We start from the raw sequence: 19,135 nt of genomic DNA on the forward strand, positions 1-19,135 counted from the left end.
ACTTGCACATTAAATCTGAAGTACTACATTTCAGCAAACTTTGGATATTGCAAAATTTATCTATATACTATATGGCCTTTTGGGTGTTAACAGATATCATTTGCCCATATTAAGCTGCGTATAATGAATGTATTGGTCTAAATACTTGCTTGGTTAAATGCAATATAATATTTCAAAGGTAAACTCTATCTTGGTATGTGATTGAGATTCAATGCAAGAAAAGTTCTGAGGATAAGTTTTAAAAGAAAGAAATAGATCAATTGCAGACATTATAGAACCTTTTAATTAAAATTCCGATAGTTAATTTTAAAAATTGTAAATTGTAATTATACACTACTAAAACTCTACTGTTTGTAATCTTCGATAAGCCCAAATGGTCCATCATGGTGCAAAAGGTTTTGAACAAGATTCCTCAAATCAAACTTAAAGAATGCATACAAAATCTTGTAACCATTATTCCTAGGTAATTGAAATTTCAAGGGTCTTCACAATAGTGTATTTGCAAAGTTGTGGCCACTGCAGCATCATTGTACTGTTTATATGACTGTGATTTCCAAAACTCTTTGCCAGCTTCCCACAAGCAAAGTCAATGGGCAAACCAGCAAGAAGTCGGAGGCTTTCCATAGAAGTTGATGGTTTCAAAAGGTCAATAAAAAAGTCAAACTCCATAATTAGGAATGGTAGTACTGAGGGATTGGGAATATATACCACATGTTCATCACAGCATGGTATGGCATGGCATTCTTTTTTATTTTTTCAACTTTAGCTCTATTCCTTGTGTCTTCCATAGTCTATATTACTCTATTTTTAAAGTTTTTAATAAAAATTATATATAAATGTTATAGGTATGGAAGTAATTAAATCAATACAGGATCCAATTTGACTCGGTCACCAGGACCAAAGGTTTATTCTTCCAAGCTTTTGGGCTTATGCTGGAGCCCATCATCAGGGAATTTCTCTCCCTCCAGAATATGTGCACTGGACTCTACACATATGGTTACTGGTTTTGTGTAGTTCTTAGTTGTTAACTGGGGTGTTGATGGCTGGCTATCAAGTTGTTAATGTGATTTCTTTGTGATGCTATGCCCGCGGCGCCTAAGTACCCGATAGGCTGGTGTTTTCCAGGCTTTAATCATTTTTATGGCTACTTTTGTTCCTGCTCAGCCAATAATCATAGCAGCTGGAGAATTGAAAGTATGGCTTTGTTCATTTCAACGTGAGGCTACCAATGAGTTCAGATCTCACCTAACTGCTCACTCATGCTCTTGCAATCTGGTAATTAGCCTCCTCCCATCCGTCCCACATAGTGGCAGGGGCAATCCATGCAGGGAATCTTTTTGAAATTTACATTTGAAGTTTCTTCCACCACCAAACTATCTTCATAGTGCACGATTTGTCCTCGCACAGTAGAAAGAAGATGGCCATATACTTAAATATTTGATCTTCTGAAATTAGCTAATTATCTTGAGAAATAAATAAATAACATTTGGCTATAGTTTCTGATACTAGACAAAACACAGATTTTAAATCAGAAGTATGTGAATTACATGGAAAGAGACTGTCATGTACCTTAATCAATACCAGGTGATCACTGAGCTGCCTTATGGCAGAGAAGGAATAAATTTTAAATACAAGTATTCATACAGGTCAATTTCGCTTAACAACTGACTTGTTTGAAGTTACAATGGTGCTGAAAAATAACTTTATAAGCAGTCCTCACTGCTTTATTACCATTACAGCCTCCTTGTAGTTAAATGATCAACATTAGGGTGCTTCACTACAGTGAAGTATTTACAACTGTTGCAGCCTCCTGAAGTCATCCAATCATCATTTGCACACTTCACAACCAGTTTCAAACAAGCAGAGTCTATGGAGAAGCTGACAGAAAATTCATGGTCATGTGATGTTTTGCTTAATGATCTATGTTGGCTTGCCTAATGACCAAATGAGGTGACATCATAAGTCCATTGGAATCATGTGATGTTTCACTTAGCAACTGCATCACTTACTGAAGGAGTTGTCAGTCCCAACTGCAGTTGGTAAACGAGAACTAACTGTATTTGTGCATGCTATCTACACCCCAAATCAGTGCACAGGTAGCAATGTGGTCCAAGACTTTGATCACATGCCAATTCCAGATTGTAGCCAAGCCTCCAGCCAAACTGTCCTCTAGATCATTAGCAAAAACCTGAAGTTTCCTCTGGAATCCAAATGAGTCCATCCATTATCTGCAACTACTCTTGGATTTGAGGCTCCTCACTAAAAAGCCTGTGGCAGCTGTGACCAGCAAGTATATTGCACAACTCCATCTAGTGTACAATTGTGCTCATTCCTGATCCAGAAATCAACATTCACAGTCATTCATGTGTTAACCATTTTTTGACTGGACTATTACAATGCTACCAAAGACTATCTAGAAATTTCAATTAATTTAAAATGTAATGACACATAGTCAAGGGTGCACCTCAGTAAGTATGCCCAGATAACTACTTTGTGCGCTGCATTGGCTCCCAGGATGATACCTATTCGGAGCCAGGATATGTTACCTCATAGTTTGTCAATAAATCACAATTGATTCATCTAGATAGAATGTAAACAATGATTTACAGATTAACTGGAGTCATACATCACTCTAAGCCAGAACTAAATCACTAGACTATGGTTAAGTTCTATGCATGTTGCTCCAATCACTTTGAATAAAGAATGTGAATTAAACATCTAAAATAAAAGCTAGACTTCAAAGCATGAAGAAATTAGAACTATGAGCATACAAACATTCTCCTTACTTATAGATATATTAAAAGCACAAGTTGCTTTGTTTTTTTAAAAAGAAAACAAATAAGATACTGCCAAGAACTTTATATATTTTCCAATTTTGGGGGGAAGGGAGGGAGGGCTAGGTGTAATATGGACAATTTTGTTCCCCTGATATTATGGTATCTTCAAGTCCTGTAGTTTGTTTCCGTATCAGCAAACCGACACATATATAATAGCTTACTTGAGGGAAACTAAACTAGACGTCATGAACCTTTTTTAAGAAATGGGTTGCACAGTATTGGTGATGCTGTAAGAAATAAATATTGAAGTAAAAACATAACTGAAGCTTTACAGCAGGAGTCACCAATCCCTGAGCCACAGCGCACCACTGGGCTACAGCTTGTTTAAAACCGGGCCACAGGAGAAATGGGGAAGCATACGTGCATGAAGCTCCATTCATGCGAGCAAGCACACGGACATGAAGCTCCACACACATGAGCAGCGGGCAAGCATGAGCATGTGCAAGAAGCTCCACTCACGCAAGGTTTGTACAAATGGAACTTATAGTGCTGATTCCCATGCTAAACTCATTCCTAAACTAGTTTTGATCAGCAAGCTCTTCTCTAATATGTCCAATTATTTCAAGTTGTTTACTTTTGCTAAGAACTAATACTAATGCATACTTCTATGAATTTTTGTTTATATTAAAGAATTATGAAAATATTAAATTGATTCATATGTTAATACATACAGATTTTTCATCAGCTGTTTCTCCAAACAATACTAAGTAGCCAAAGTTATATAAAACAATATATTATATTTCTGATTTCATACTGGATTTCTTGACTGCAATAAATGTTCTAGTAGTACATTTCTGGTTTGACTCAAACTGATGACATCTGATGGAAAAATTAGCAAAATTGTGATACCAAAGAGCATACAGAACCAAATTTCCTATTATTGCTTTTTAATCAGTTACTTTTCATTTTTCTTTCCTACATATTTTACATGAGATATTTCTGACTGATCTCCAAGATAAAAGAGTTTGCGGCTTAATGTAGCTTACTAAAAAATTATCATTTATATTGCTGTCTGTATATAAAAATATAAGACAAGTTCAATATCTATTGTCTTCATGGACACAAACTATTTTTTTTTGTAGGAGCAACACTGAAATAGTTTTCTATTTATTTATTCCTCCCCTCACTTTCCAATCTTAGAAAGCTTCAAGCTTATAGCATTGTTATTTTCTGTAGGTTTCTCATTGAAGCACTAAGCAGGCCTAACCCAGCTTAGTTCTGAGCTCAGATAAAGTTGGCAAAGTGTAGCTACCTGCTCTCTGATATAATATAGCTAAATTTCAAGAGATTAACTCTATTTCTATATACTGCAGACAAAATAATATGGATTCAACTATTGAATCCAAAGTTCAATAGTTATAGCACCTTTATAGCACCCTCACCTCTGCAAAAACACATGGTTAATGCAAATCATTACTACTACAAAAGCACTGCAGTAATTAAAACCATAACAGCCTTGTCACATATTCCATAGTAAGTGCAATCACATTTTTCTGTCCAGAATATTAAAATGTATGCTTAAATTTTCCAAGTGTATAGAATATACTGAAATAATTTTTCTTAAAAGAAAGACAGCTGAACCAGCATCTGAGGGTGAAAAGGAATGTTTTCACAGGCATAGTTAGTAAATACCACTGGTCTTAACAGACATTCTTCCTTAAATGGAAGCTAATACTGACTAAGCTAAAAAAATATTTTCCTACAATAGATGTTGCAGTCCAGTTATTAACCTTTGCAACACCTTCAGCCAGAATACATGAAATCTGTATACTTTATAATTAAAAAATATTTTTCATTTCATACTTTGAAATATTCTGTCATTTTTCATTTCTATATGACAAAGAAAAGCAATGGTTTTGTTATACATATTTAAATGTTATCATGACAAAAACAGTGCATAAATGGATTTACATAAGCACCAATCTTACATTCCTATGTGTATAGCTATAAGTACTAAGTGTATGAGAGAGTACACACAATCCTTTAAACATAACACCTCTAAATGTTAAGAGCATTTTCAAGGGATTGGAAATGAACATTTAGAATGCTAAAACCAGCATTAATATACATAATCCAGCTGCCTTTTAGCATTAGTCTATTTTAGGATAGCCATGTAATTCAAACCAATAAGAGAAGAAGGAGAGAAAAGACAGAGGTTTCTGAAACAAGCCTTATTGTTAATGTTTTATATTTTTACATGTTTGCTTGAAAGTGCCTTGTGACTCTCTGCTGCTGGGAGGTTCTTTAATCTAGGAGTGGCTTATAGGTCAGTTAGATGGGGAGGGAATCTGCTACACTTTCCAATATACTATCAAAAAACCTGCCCCATTTAATGGATTGGATTATGAAATTTGCATATAAGGTAGTGTAGGGCAGAGGTCCCCAACCTTTTGGGCACCAGGGACAAGTTCTGTAGAAAGAGGTTTTATTGTGGACAGGAGGAGCCGTGGTTTTGCGCGCTGCCTGCATCCTGCCAATGGGGCTTTGCTTGTTTGCACGGACAGGTTTCTGGCATGTGCAGACCGGTGCTGGACCACGGACAAGGGGTTGGAGACCCCTGGTATAGGGGAAATTTAAGCAAAGAGGCAATCAAGGAACAGGTTTTCCTTCCCCATTTTACTGGGAGAAGCTTCAAAAAGCCTCTCATTAATGATCTCCAGCACCAAGTACAGTTTGTTGCTTTGTATTTCTTTATTGCACTACCAGTGACAAATGGATTAAAATTTAATTGAAAGAATCTGGCAAACATTATTATCTGAGGTTAGTTATAATGGAAATTAACATAGAATCTCCCTAGATTTGCAAGTTCTATCTTGCTAGGTGAAGCAGAAAGAAAAATGGAAATGTCTGCTTCCACTTTAGATTAAGTATAATTTAGCATGTCAACAAAACCAGAAAGTGTTGCTCATCTTAAAGACTGTTAGACAAGAAAGGCCAGACTCAACACCAATATTTAAATTCTTGACTTACAAACACAACTAGCACTGGAATTGCCATTATTAAGTTGATGCAGTCATAAAGAGAGATATCACATGATCACATTGATTTAACGTTGGCAATCCTGGCACTGCATTCAGGAGCAAATAAAATGTTTGCTGGCAGTTGATGGGCCAAGCTGGGGATCCATGTGGGGCTGGGGAGAGAAGGTAGCTGAAAAAATGAATGCTTGCTGGCGCTTGCTAGGACAGCTGAGATTTCTCAGGGCACAGCAAGTAAGCCCAGAGCCGCAGTTCTGGGTCTGTTTGGAACCCCACAAGGCAGGTTAACAGGCAGTAAAAGGGCATAAATGGGGAGGGAGAGATAGGTGGGTGTGTGGGAGTTGGAATGTCCCTGTAAATTAAGAATGAGCAGGCTGCCAAAGGGCTGAATTTTAATCATGATTGTAAGGATGCTACAATAGACATAACTTTGGGTGCAGGTTGTAAGTCCATTTTTTTAGCACCATCATAACATCGAATGGTCACTGAATGAATGATTGTAAATTAAGAACTATCAGTAATTTAACCAAAAATTCAAATAAAGGTAACAAGTCTAGGCAGAAGCTTTGTAACTTTCTATTTTTGTAATTTTCAGTTGTCTTTTAGAAGTAAATCCCTACATGGTGATTTACTTCATATAAATATGTAACAGAAAGTCATGTTCATTTTTAAATAAGGGCATCATAATGCTTCTATCGTAGAAAACAATAGCCAAAATTCCAGTTAAATAGCAATAGCATATAGATAGTCCTCAATTAACTGCCCTGTTTAACAACTATTAGAATTTATGACAGCACTGAAAACAATATCCCTGTGCCACGGTTTTCTAAAAGGGAGACAACAGCATTAGATACAATGTATACAAGTAGTTCTGGACTTATGATGACTCATTTAGTGACTGTTCAAAATTACAACGGCACTGAAAAAAGTGACTTACGACCATTTTTCACACTTAGGGCCATTGCAGCATCCCCATGGTCATTTGATCAAAATTTGGGTGCTTGGTAACTGGCATGTACGTATGACAGTTGCATTGTTCCAGGGACATGTGATCACTTTTTGTGACTTTCTGACCAGCAAAGTCAATGGGGAAGCCAGATTCATGTAACAACTATGTTACTAACTGAACAATTACAGTAAATTCACTTAACAACTGTGGCAAGAAAGGTCAAAAAATGGGGCAAAACTCACTTAATTGTCTTGTTGAGCTGTGGAGAATGCAGAACAAGGAAAACACTTTTTCCCTTTTTGCTTCAATAAAACAAGAGTACCTTAAACAAGTCCATTTTTACTCATTAAACAACTTGTAGCAAACACAGATCACCAGCTGGACCTAACCACGACCCACCTTTATTGCCAGTGAATCCAATAAGTAATCTGCTTTCCCTACAGCATCCCTAATTAAACTTGAAGTCCCTAAAGACTGGATCTTTCTACCCTTTCCTCGGCTGTCCTCAAAAACTGATACAGGAAGATTCCTTATCCAGAAAGATAATACCCCTGTGACTCTGGACACACAGAAACAAGGGAGCATGTGCTTCTCAGTCCCTAATACTATGGAAACATCCACACTAGCCTCATTTCACCATTACTGTATAAATACCCAGGGCACACAAGACAATTCTACACCTCCCTGCTGTTTTAAGATATCAACCGTGCTGCAACATGCAATGTTGCTATTTGATACCAACATGGTACAACATGCAATGTTGCTAAGTTTATTATTCATTTATTAGATTTGCCTGCTGCCCATCTCATCTAAAGTTCTGCACGGCAGTACTCAAAATTCATCAGATGATGTGACCTGTGGCCAAAATTAGACTTAATGAGCATCTAGGTCGATATACAGGCAGTCCTCAACTTATGATCACAATTGAACCCAAAATTTATGTTGTTAAGTGAGAAATTCGTTAAGTGAGTTTTACCCCATTTTACGGCTTTTCTTGCCACAGTTGCTAAGTGAATCACTGCAGTTCTTAAAGTGAATCTGGTTTCCCCATTGACTTTGCTTGTCAGAAGACTGCAAAAGGTGATCACATGACCCCAGGACACTGCAATGGTCATAAATGTGAATCAGTTGTCAAACATCTGAATGTAAATCATATAACTATGGGGATGTTTCAAAGTCATAAGTGTGAAAAATGGTCATAAGTCACTTTTTTCAGTGTCATTGTAACTTTGAAAGGTTACTAAACAAACTGTTGTAAGTCAAGGATTACCTGTATTAATGCTATCTCTAATTTGATATAGTCTCTCACATATTAATCTTTTATGTTCTCTAATGCTCAGGTCCCTTTTTTTAGATTTGTATAGACTTTTACACTTTTTTTTAATATTGTCTACCTTTTCATTTTTTAAAGCTTCTGATGCATCTTCTATTTTAATTGAGTGTACCCTACCCTATTTATGCTGGTCTAAGTCACATTTTTTTCACTACGTTCTCTGAATTTCACTTTCAGCTATCAGAGCAGCATCATCATCACAGCACATCACTGATGTTTCCTCCATCAGTTTTAAAACCATTCTCGTCTTCTTTCAATACAGCTTCTCTCAATATGTATTCAAGTATATAGTTGAATGAGTGAACAGCCTTATTTGACTCCTCTGCCAACCTAGTCAGTATTTTTGCCATATCTTATACAGACTATGGCTTATTTGGATTTCTTTTGCTTTCTCAGTTATTCAACATACATCAGCAAGATCTCATATCTTGAACATTTAGCATTGCTCTTTTCATGTAAAGTTCTAATGTGTGGGATTACTCTAACAAATATTTGCTAGCATGTGGAATTAAGGATACTGTATGAGTTTACACATTCAGTAAGTCTTCCTTTGGCATTGATATATGGACTGACTACTTTGAATCTATTGGCCATGCTAGTGTTCTCTAGATTTCCTGATACTGTTTAGTTAGAAATTTCACTGATTGTCCTTCTGCCTCTTCTATATTTATGAAGACATTCATAAATTTCTATTACTTTCCAATTTGGTAATGACTGAGGTGCTGTTTTAGGTTCCTTTTTTGTACTAGATATTATCATAATTAAGGTACCCTCACAATGTTTTCTTTACTGTACCAAAAGTTAATTTACACTTTCCATCTTTGTTTGGTTTTCTTGAAATCAGTAATCTTTATTGAAATACTTCAGAATGCTGTTTCAAGGTTGGAACCTCTTTCTAAGTTTGTTGATCTTTTGGAAGACTTTCCTTGTATTTTTTTTTTCAGTGTTTCAAAGTGTTTATTGGAAGATTCATATCACAAGACAACTGGCCCCCCATCCCCGCTCTCCCCTACCTGGACGGTTCACCCCCCCCGCCTCTTGATCTGCCGTGGAACTTTCGGCCCTCCCTGCCAAGCTGCTAATCCCACTCGCCCATCATCCTGACGGGAAATTGGAATAATGGGGGGGGCGTTTTCAACCACCAGTTCCAAAACACAGAAGCTTTGTGCCCTCCACTCACCGCCTTGGGGAAAAAGGGAAATCTAACAAAAGAGGAGAAAAAAAAAACAACCAGCAGCAGAACCACCAGGAGGCTAAACAAATGCGCATAGAAGGAGCAGCAAAGAAGCCTCCGGAAGGAAGGAAGCGGGGGGACTCTACACAGCTCGCAGGGAGCATTTTCCCCCTTCTCCACGGTCTCTGCTGGGCGTTAAAATACATCCAAACCTCTTGATGAAAGATTGGGTTTAATTCGAGAACCTAAACAACAGAGCAAGCCTGTTTTGCTGTGCTGTGAACTCTCCGGAAGAAGGGAAGGGAGGGGGAGCAAGGGGAGGGTACTGTCTTTTAAAAGGGGGGGAGAGGGGAGGGAATCAAAAACACAGTGATGGGACAGGAGAGGAGATGCGATCCAAGAGCATCCGCCGCAGGTCTTTCTCGCTAGGGAAGCCAAAGAACCAGGAAATTTTGGGGGGGGAGGAACCAAATCGAGACTCCGTACGAGAAGAGAAAGCAGGAAACGCACGTTTTGCATGGGGTCTTCTCCCCCCCGCCCCCCTTGTAGGTATATATCTCTTTTTCTTCTTTTTTTTTTTGCTGAACGGTCTTTGGATTTACTGCTGTGCCCTCCCCCCCCTCTGGCAAAACCGGCGGGGCAGTACAATACGGGGTGGAGTTTGGGGCGCGCGGGGTGGAAGGGAGGGTCAGAGGGGACAGGTCACGACTCCTCGTTGCCGGAATCGTCGGCGTCGTAACAATCGGCGTCTTCCTCCTCGTCATCAATGTCGTCGTCATACAGGTCGTCATAAAGCAAGTCGGAGCTGCTGTTGTTGGAAGGCACTTTAGTTTTGATGCAGTACTCAGCCAGCGTGGTGGGCACCTTCACACTGTCCTTCTCTGCTTCCGCCTTGGTGGCCTGCACTTGTTTCCGGATGATTTCCGCATATTCTTTGTCTTTCCCTTTGCTGTCTCTCCATTTCCTGAACATAACGGAGGCGTCCACATTTGCTGGAGAGAATGTGTTGGGCTCATTAAGCAAGGAGATTACACTCAGCAGGATAGTCCTGACATTCTGGATTCGGTTCCACTGTTCCGATGGCAATTCTCCACTTTGAGGATCATCTACAGGTGGGTGAAGAATTGAAATACATACATCCCCATTCTCATAAATGTTCGGATGCCACATTTTGGTCAGAAATCTGAAGGTAGGTGGTGAATACAGGTAATCCATAGGAAATTTAATATGAGCCTTGAAGTAGCCGCCCTCGTAGAGCGTGTTGGGTGGCCCGAAGATGGCCACCTCCCAGTTGTACAGGTCGGACTCGTCGACCAGAGTGATGCGGAAGCCCTCCACCGGCTCCTCCTGCAGCCCTTTCAGCTCCAGCATCAGCGCCTTCTGAGAGCTGCTCACTTGCTGCTGCGCCATGGCGGAGGATGAGGCGGCGGGGGACGGCAAGGCGGGCGCCGCTCAGGACGGGACAGGACAGGCCGCGGCGGGACAGGCCGGGCTAGGCCGCCCGGCCTGCCCGCCACCACCGCGATCCTCCTGCTCTGTGCGGGGCGGCCCTGGGTGAGCCCACCGGTGCCGCAGGGCCCGAGGAGGGGTGGGGAGGGGAAAAGGCAACGAGTGTGGCCTGCGCCACCGAGCGAGGCAGCTGCGCACTTTCCTTGTATTTTTGTGGTGGCATGGAGCCATGGTGGCACAGTGGTTAAAATGCAGTACTGTAGGCTACTTCTGCTGACTGCTGGCTACCAACAGATAGGCAGTTCAATTCTCACCGGCTCAAAGTTGACTCAGCCTTCTATCCCTCTGAGGTCAGTAAAACAATGACCCAGATTGTTCAGGGCAATATGCTGACTCTGTAAACAACTTAGAGAGGGCTGTAAAGCACTGTGAAGCAGTATATGTCTAAGTGCTATTACTATTTCCATCTATAATGTCTTTACAGATGTCACTGTAATACTACTTCTGAAATTCTTGTTAAATTCCTTCCTGAAAGCTTTGTCTTTGGCTTCTCTTCCTTTCTTGGCAATTTCTGCCATCTGTTCTTATATCCAGTTTGCTTTCTTGATCTTTGGCAGTCTCTTTTTTCATTAATCCATAACAATTATTTGATACCATTTCATACTTCCCCTGGTTCCTTATCAATGAAATTCAGGACTCAAAATAAATCCTGATGCTTTGAGAATTGTAAATATATACTGAAGCTCATATTGTGGAAATTGATTGGCTTTCTTCTACTTTAACTTAACTTGAATCTTGCACATGACTTTATAATCTGCTCCATAGTCGGCCTCTTTGTTTTATGATTCATCTCTTCAAACTCCCTGTACCAATAGTAAAGTCCACGGGTCGGCAACCCACAGCTCCGGAGCTGCATGCGGCTCTTTGAGCCTTCCCCGGTGGCTCCGGAGCCTCCTCTGCCATTTGTACGAGAAACAAGGAGAGAGAGGCACTTGCACTTCCCTCCCTCTCTCTCTTTCTCTCATGCGGACTTGACCCATCGCAGGGCTCCTGATTGGCCCTGAGCCTGGGTGCCCCGCCCCCTGGGAGAAGGGCAGTCAGGAAGTCCCTTTCCCGGGCTGGTCCTGTCTGAGGCGTACATGGCTGGGGAGCCGCGTGGGTAAGACCTGGGATCCCCGCTAGGAGCGGCCCGCCAGAGCCTCTGCTGAGCAGGCCAGCCCTCCCGCAAGCCACAACACCGAGGGAGAGCAGTCCCTGTGATGCCCAGCCGGCACGACCATTGGCCAAGCAGCACCGGAGATGGAGGGTCAGTGACAGGAGGGGGCTCTGAGTCTGCGGAGCACCACTACGAAGCAGCCGCAGGGCAGGTGGTGTGTCTCCCCGGATTACCTGTACCAGGCGGCAGTCCCAGCTGGGGCATCATTCCCTGGGCCATCTCTGGGCCATTCTCTGAGCGGCCGAGTCAGCCATGCATCTCACCAGGCCAGACGGTAGTCCCAGCTGGGCCAGCGGCTGGCTGGGGCATCGCTCCCTGGGCTGTCCCTGGGCAGCCGAACTGGCCACGCGTCTCCCCGGGCCGAGCCGGGTGGCAGTCCCAGCTGGGTGGCAGCCAGCAGGGGCATCAATCCCTGGGCCGTCCCCAGGCCACTCCCTCAGCAACTGAGCCGGCCATGCGTTTCCCCGGACCAGGCCGGGCGAGAGTCCTGGCTGGGGCGGCCGCCGGTGGGGGCATCAAGCCCTGGGCCGTCCCCGAGCTGCTCCCTGGCAGCCGAGCCAGCCACATATCTCTCTAGGCCGGTCCGTGGTACCCCGGGTGCCTTCTGCTGCCTCCTGCCCCTCCCACGCTTGGCCTTCCCGGGACCTCCGGCCATTTTCCCATGCCCGGAGCAGGAGAGGAAGTGCTGCTTTCTGGGTATCGGAAGGGGCTTTCCCCTCACAGCCCCCCATCCACTGGGGCAGTCCTCTGGACCAGGACCTGGGCTGTGCAAATCGTAGCACGCCTCCTTTCCCACTGCCCAGCCTGGCCTGGCTCGCCCTCCTACAGGCCGGCCAGCCAGGGAGGTCAAGCGGCCCTGGCGAGGGAGCCACTCCCACCCCATGGCCGGCTGACCAGGAATCCCGTCCAGCTCAGCGGGGAGCTCGGGGGCCACCTGATCACCACAGGGGTGTCCATGTCAGCTGCCTCCTGCTAATTGGGCCTGCTAATTGTAGGCTCCCAGCTGGCTTCCTCGGTGAGTCAGGCACCCGGGACTCTGCAGAGCCGCCCCTAATTGTGCCCCACGAGGGCCCAACCAAGGCCCGGCCTGACCTTCGAAACGCCGCTTGCCCGAATTCTTTCTGAACTGTAAGCTGCCCAGAGTCACTGAAAGGGGCAACCAGAGATAGGGGAGAGGAAAGAGAGAAAGGAAAGAGAGAGTGAGAGAGGAAAGAGAAAGAGGAAAGAGAGAGAAAGTGAGAAAAGGGAGAGAGGGAGAGGAAAGAAAGAAAAAAAGAAAGAGAAAAGAGAAAGAGAAAGGAAAGAGAGGAAAGAGAGGGGAAAGAGAAAGAGAGAGAGAGAAAAGAGAGAGGGGGGAAAGAGAGAAAGTGAGGAAAGGGAGAGAGGGAGAGGACCTCTCCCGGCAGTATTGGCTCTCGTTGCAGTGGGGGGGTTTAGTTTGATGTCATTGTGTATCCTACCATGAAGGCGGGGCTTCATCGGCTGCAATTTAACATCTTTCCTCTGCTGCGTGCTCCCATATTTATCTTCGCTCGCATGTACAAGCATCAACTGGATGTGGTATTTTTCAATGTTTGAATCATCTTCCTCCATCATGGTGTCCCCCATGCTCATCTTCCCTCGTAGGTCAATATTCAGGTTAAACCCCCCCACTGCAACGAGAGCCAATACTGCCGGGAGAGGGCGGAACATAACTTTAACAATACCCCCTGAGGTCGACGGAAATGTGAACAAAAGTGCTCGAGAGAACGACAGAAGAAATCTTTACTCCGATTCTCCCCCCCCACCTATCAGCTGTTCAGCAGGGAATGCTAGCACAGTCTAGGAACCACGCGCAGATGTCTATGGAACCCGTTTGAATCACCTTGTTAGAAACGGTCTCTCAGCCCTGAAGATGTTGGGGAGTTTTCCCAACGAAAGCTTGGCAACCTTTTAATATAGTAAAATACTTTAATTGAAGTATTTTAACTTTAAACTCTCCTGGTGAACGCGCTTTATTCATTCCATTTATATATATATATGTAAGTATAAAGAAAAGAAAAGAAAGGTAAAAAAGGATATCTGCAGTGTTATCTTCATTTTAGATATCAAAAGGGTTTTGCAGCTCCCAGTGTTTTGTTTTCAGTGGGAAACGGGTCCAAGTGGCTCTTTGAGTGTTTTGGGTTGCTTACCCCTGCTCTACCCATACAGTGGCTCACCATTACTAAAAGCCAACATGGGTTTGTCAAAAATAGATCATGCCAGACAAATCTTATTGCATTCTTTGACCAAGTGACAAAATTAGTGGATCAGAGGAATGCTGTGGACATAATTTACTTGGACTTCAGTAAGGCATTTGATACAGTAGATCACAACCTACTACTTGACAAGATAGAAAAATGTGGGGTAGACAGAACCACCACCAGATGGATCCGTAGCTGGCTGACCGGCCGTACTCAGCGAGTGGTCCTCAATGGAACTGCATCTATATGGAGGGAAGTGTGTAGTGGGGTGCCCCAGGGCTCTGTTCTGGGCCCAGTACTCTTCAACATCTTCATCAACGATTTGGATGAAGGGATAGATGGGGAACTCATCAAATTTGCAGACGACACCAAACTGGTGCATTAACAGAGGGATAGAATCAAGATCACGTGAAGTATTAATACCACTCTTCAATGCCTTGGTAAGGCCACACTTGGAATACTGCATCCAGTTTTGGTCACCACGATGTAAAAAAGATGTTGAGACTCTAGAAGAGTACAGAGAAGAGCAATAAAGATGATTAGGGGACTGGAGGCTAAAACATATAAGGAACGGTTGCTAGAATTGGGTATGTCTAGTTTAACGAAGAGAAGGACAAGGGGGGACATGATAGCAGTATTCCAATATCTCAGGGGCTGCCATAAAGAAGAGGGAATTAAGCTATTTTCCAAAGCACCTGAAGGCAGGACAAGAAGCAACGGGTGGAAACTAATCAAGGAGAGAAGCAACCTAGAACTAAGGAGAAACGTCCTGACAGTGAGAACAATTAATCAGTGGAACAGCTTGCCTCCAGAAGCAGTAAATGCTCCAACACTGGAAGTTTTTAAGAAGAGACTGGACAGCCATTTGTCCGAAATGGTGTAGGGTTTCCTGCCCGAGCAGGGGGTTGGACTAGATGACCTCCAAGGTCCCTTCCAACTTTACTACTATTATTATTATTATTATAAAGAAAAAAAGTATTTTACAACAGAATTAATTCCATATCCTTTGAGAATGAATCACTGTATCATCATTAGTAAAACTGGTAACTGTTTATCCAATTTTCTAACTTTAAACTAATCATCACAGGCTTTCTACAGTAAAAACAACTCATGTAAGTAAAGTTGAACTATGAAGCCCATCATTTAAATATTTTCAAATTAATATAATGATGGGAGCTTCCGGTGGGAGGCGACGGCGATGGCGGCTAGCTTTTAGCCGTCCAGCTGGGGAAGTGTCAGAGCCGCGGAGCGCAGCGCGCATCAGCTGGCCCGCGGCTCGGAAATCCCTTCCCGGGCAAAGGGAAGGGACAGAGAACGCAAGAGTAGAGGTAGAACCCCTGAACCCCCTCTGGATTTATTTCTAGAGGGGGTGAAAGGAGTGTTCCCTCGGAGCTCTTGCTGATCTCCGCCTCCCATCTGTTTTTGCTTCCTAGGAAGCAAAAGAAACCGCCGCTTCTATCTCCGTGTTTACAGCATTTTGGTGAGTAATTTTTAAACGGACGGAGCAGTTTAAAGGATTTTTTGTTATATTTTAGGTGTTTATTTTTTTATCTTTTGATTTTTACTATTTTTCCTCCTTTTTTTTGTTATACTAGTGAAAGGATTTAAGATGGCGTTTTGAAACTGTCGGAGTTTTTTTTCCTTCCTCTTTTGTTTTACTTTCCCTTTCTAAGGACTGTTTTTTGCTTCTGCTTTTGCTTTTGGTTTAGAATTTTTTCTTTTGAACTGTTTGCTCTTTTACTACTTATTCTTTGGATTTACTCTGGACTTTTAATGACTATAGTTTGTCTCTTTTTAAAAAATTTTTTTTTCTTTCCTCCTCCCTTTTTGGCTGGAGGGGAAAGGGAAGTGACAATTGTGCTTTTTAAAATGGCTTCAAAGAGGCAGCAGCCTTCCTCAGCACCTAAGGTTATTTCTTCTCCTATAACTTCCACTGCACAGCTACAACAACAATCTAAACATGTACCACCGGCTCAGCCACCACCCTCCCCTCCTTTACCTGGACTTTCAGTACAAGAGGTTAGAGGCATAATGGGAGAGATTGTAGTTCAAATGAGAGAGGAAATGAATCAATTTGTTTCACAGATTAAATCAGAAATTAAATCTGATCTCAAAGAAGAGATAACGGGGATAAAGTCTAAATTGCAAGAAAATAATAATGAACTACGACAAGATATATTGGCAGCTGTTTCAGGTTTGGCTACTGTGGTGGTTAAGCTCGACGCAAGGCTTGAGGAAGTGGAAGACAAAGTTGACTCTTTGGATGACAAAATTCAAGACGTGGAAAGGAAGGTGGACTCCTCACAAGAAGATATTTTGATGTTTCAGTATAGACAGATGGAGTATGCCCTGAGGATTAGAGGCCTCAAGGAAGATATCAATCAAGATTTGGTGGAGGTGGTCCTTACTGATCTGGCGCTGGCCTTGGATATGGATAAAGGAGAATTACAGAGAGAAGTGGAAAAAATTTATAGACTCAACTCCTGGATTGCTAAGCAGAAGAATTTGCCTAGAGATGTGGTGATTTACTTTACAAAGAAGTCCCTGCGGAATGAGATTATACAAGCCTTTTACAACAAAAGATTTCAGATTGCCGCCCAAGATGTCATCATTCTAAAGGAAATCCCATCCAAAATTTTAAGAAGTAGAAAAGACTTTGCTTTTTTAACCAATGAGCTTAAAGCTAGATCGATGCCATTTAGATGGGAAATTCCGAGGGGTATTGTTTTGAGCCATGCTGGGACACGCTACAGATTGAACACAGTTGATAAAGCTAGAGATTTTTATACTTCGGTCCTGGGTGCAGGCTCAACTTCATCTGGTCGGAAATCTTTGAGTGGTAAGGAAGCTGAGCAGCAATCTGAGGCATTAGATTTGGTTTCCGCAGGGATGATAGAAGCGGCAAAGCAACGCCAGACGGAGGCTAAAGAGCAGAGGATGACTCGTGCAGCCTATAAGCGTAAAGAGAAGGAGCAACGTAAAAAAGAGCCCAAAGAGAGTTCTCCTGGAAGTGCTTCACCGCCGGTGGGAGGAGCAAGACCCAAGAGTTATGCAACACACGCAGCTCTGTCAGATTTTGATGGTGTCTTCTCCAGGCTGCGTGCCAAGGGAGATGGCAAAGTTTTTGACCTGGAATGTTAATGGATTGAATTCTCCTCAGAAACGGAAAAAAATCTTTTATTATTTGAAGCAACATACCAATGATGTTATTTGTCTACAGGAAACTCATATTTTACTTAAAGACCAGAAATATTTAGTTAATGCTCGTTTGGGATCTCATTTTATATCTCCTGCTCCTGGGAAGAAAGGGGGAGTTGTTATATATGTTAAACAAAACCTACCAGCTTGTCTGGTAGAATCAGATCCCCAGGGGAGATATGTGATGATTGAACTTGGTATATATGGTAAGAAAGTACTTATAGTTGGACTTTACGCTCCAAATCAACAACAGGAACAATTTTATAAACAGTTACATCAAAAAATAACTTTGCTTGATTATAGATCAGTGGTATTAATGGGTGATTGGAATGGTGTCTTAGATACACTAAGGGATAAGAAAGGTTCCTCTCCTTTTCTTAAACAAGCAAGGCTACCTAAAGCCTTTTTTGACATGAAAGAAGACTGGGAATTAAGGGATTATTGGCGGGAACGTAATCAAGAGGAGAGAGACTTTACTTTTTTTTCTGATAGACACCAATCTTTTTCAAGAATTGACTTTTTCTTGATTACCACGGACTTGTATAATAAAGTAAAGAATGTAAAGATTTTTCCTAGATCACTGACGGATCATAGTCCAGTTTGGATGGAGCTGATTCAAGAGAAAGAGGAAAGAAGATCTTGGAGAGTTAATGAAAATTTGTTTAGACAAGAAAAGAATGTTCAAAAACTAAAGGAGTGTTTAAAGGACTATTTTGCTTTGAATATGTATAAGGGGACTTCAATGTCAATGGTATGGGATGCAGGTAAAGCATTTATGCGCGGTGTTTTGATAAAAATGAATAATTTTTATAAGCGAAATCAGATTCAGAAACGTAGAGAACTTGAAGATGAAATTAAATTAAAAGAAAGGGCTTTGATTTTAAATCCTTCTGATGAGAGTATTAAAGAATCTGTAAAGTTATTAAGGTCACAATTTAATATGTTGATAGCAGATCAAGCTGCAACCAACTTATTATTTATGAAACAAAATACATTTTGTAATGCCAATAAGCCTGGGAGATGGTTGGCTTATCAATTAAGAAAGAAACAGAGACAAAGAATAATAGAGAAAATAAATTATAAGGGTAAATTAGTTTCTCAGAAGGAATTGATTAAAAAATCTTTTTTGGATTATTATCAAAACCTATATAAATCTACTAATATACAAATGCTAGATATAAATAAATATTTAGCTGAGGCAAGTTTTCCTAAACTGACTGAGGATCAGAAATATGAAATTAATGGTTTAATTACTAAGGAGGAAATTACCTCAGCAATTCAACAATTGAAATTAGGGAAAGCACCGGGTACGGATGGGTTAACAGCTGTTTATTACAAAGTTCTAATAGAGGAGATGATCCAACCATTACATGATCTTTTTAATGGTATTTTACAGGGTTTAGAGATTCCTCCTTCATGGCGTAGTGCTTTTATATCATTGATTCCAAAGGAGGATCAAGATCTTACCCTACCAAAAAATTACAGGCCTATATCTCTTTTAAATGTGGATTATAAGATATTTGTAAAAATTTTGGTAAATAGGCTTATGAGGGTGGTGCATCATCTTGTGCATAAAGATCAATCAGGATTTATAACAGGAAGGTATATGAAAAATAATGTCAGACAAATTATTAATTTACTAGAATATTTAGACAAGAACAACCAAGTTCCTGCAGGGCTCATATTTTTAGATGCTGAAAAAGCATTTGATCAATTGAATTGGCATTTTATGTTAAGAGTAATGGAAGAAATGAATTTTGGTGAAAAGATATTACAAGC

The 19,135-nt window shown here is 41.5% G+C and overlaps 2 protein-coding genes across 4 annotated transcripts in view; both read right to left on the reverse strand.

Annotated features, from left to right (window-relative positions):
- The window catches only part of PAWR (pro-apoptotic WT1 regulator), a 78,160-nt gene that overhangs the window by 45,391 nt on the left and 13,634 nt on the right, over positions 1-19,135 (reverse strand). The window lies entirely within an intron of this gene.
- On the reverse strand, positions 9,951-10,702 carry LOC120316838 (ubiquitin-conjugating enzyme E2 R2-like). Its single transcript, XM_039362925.1, has one exon. The coding sequence runs from the start codon at positions 10,679-10,681 to the stop codon at positions 9,974-9,976; it is 708 nt and encodes a 235-aa protein (XP_039218859.1). The 5' UTR covers positions 10,682-10,702; the 3' UTR covers positions 9,951-9,973.

The sequence above is a fragment of the Crotalus tigris genome, unplaced genomic scaffold (genome assembly GCF_016545835.1).
Source record: "Crotalus tigris isolate CLP2741 ecotype Arizona unplaced genomic scaffold, ASM1654583v1 scf7180000019496.3020429, whole genome shotgun sequence".
NCBI lineage: Eukaryota > Metazoa > Chordata > Lepidosauria > Squamata > Viperidae > Crotalus > Crotalus tigris.

Bases quoted from the DNA above. Each gene is read 5' to 3' on its own strand.
- LOC120316838 (XM_039362925.1), bottom strand. From the start codon at position 10,681: ATGGCGCAGCAGCAAGTGAGCAGCTCTCAGAAGGCGCTGATGCTGGAG.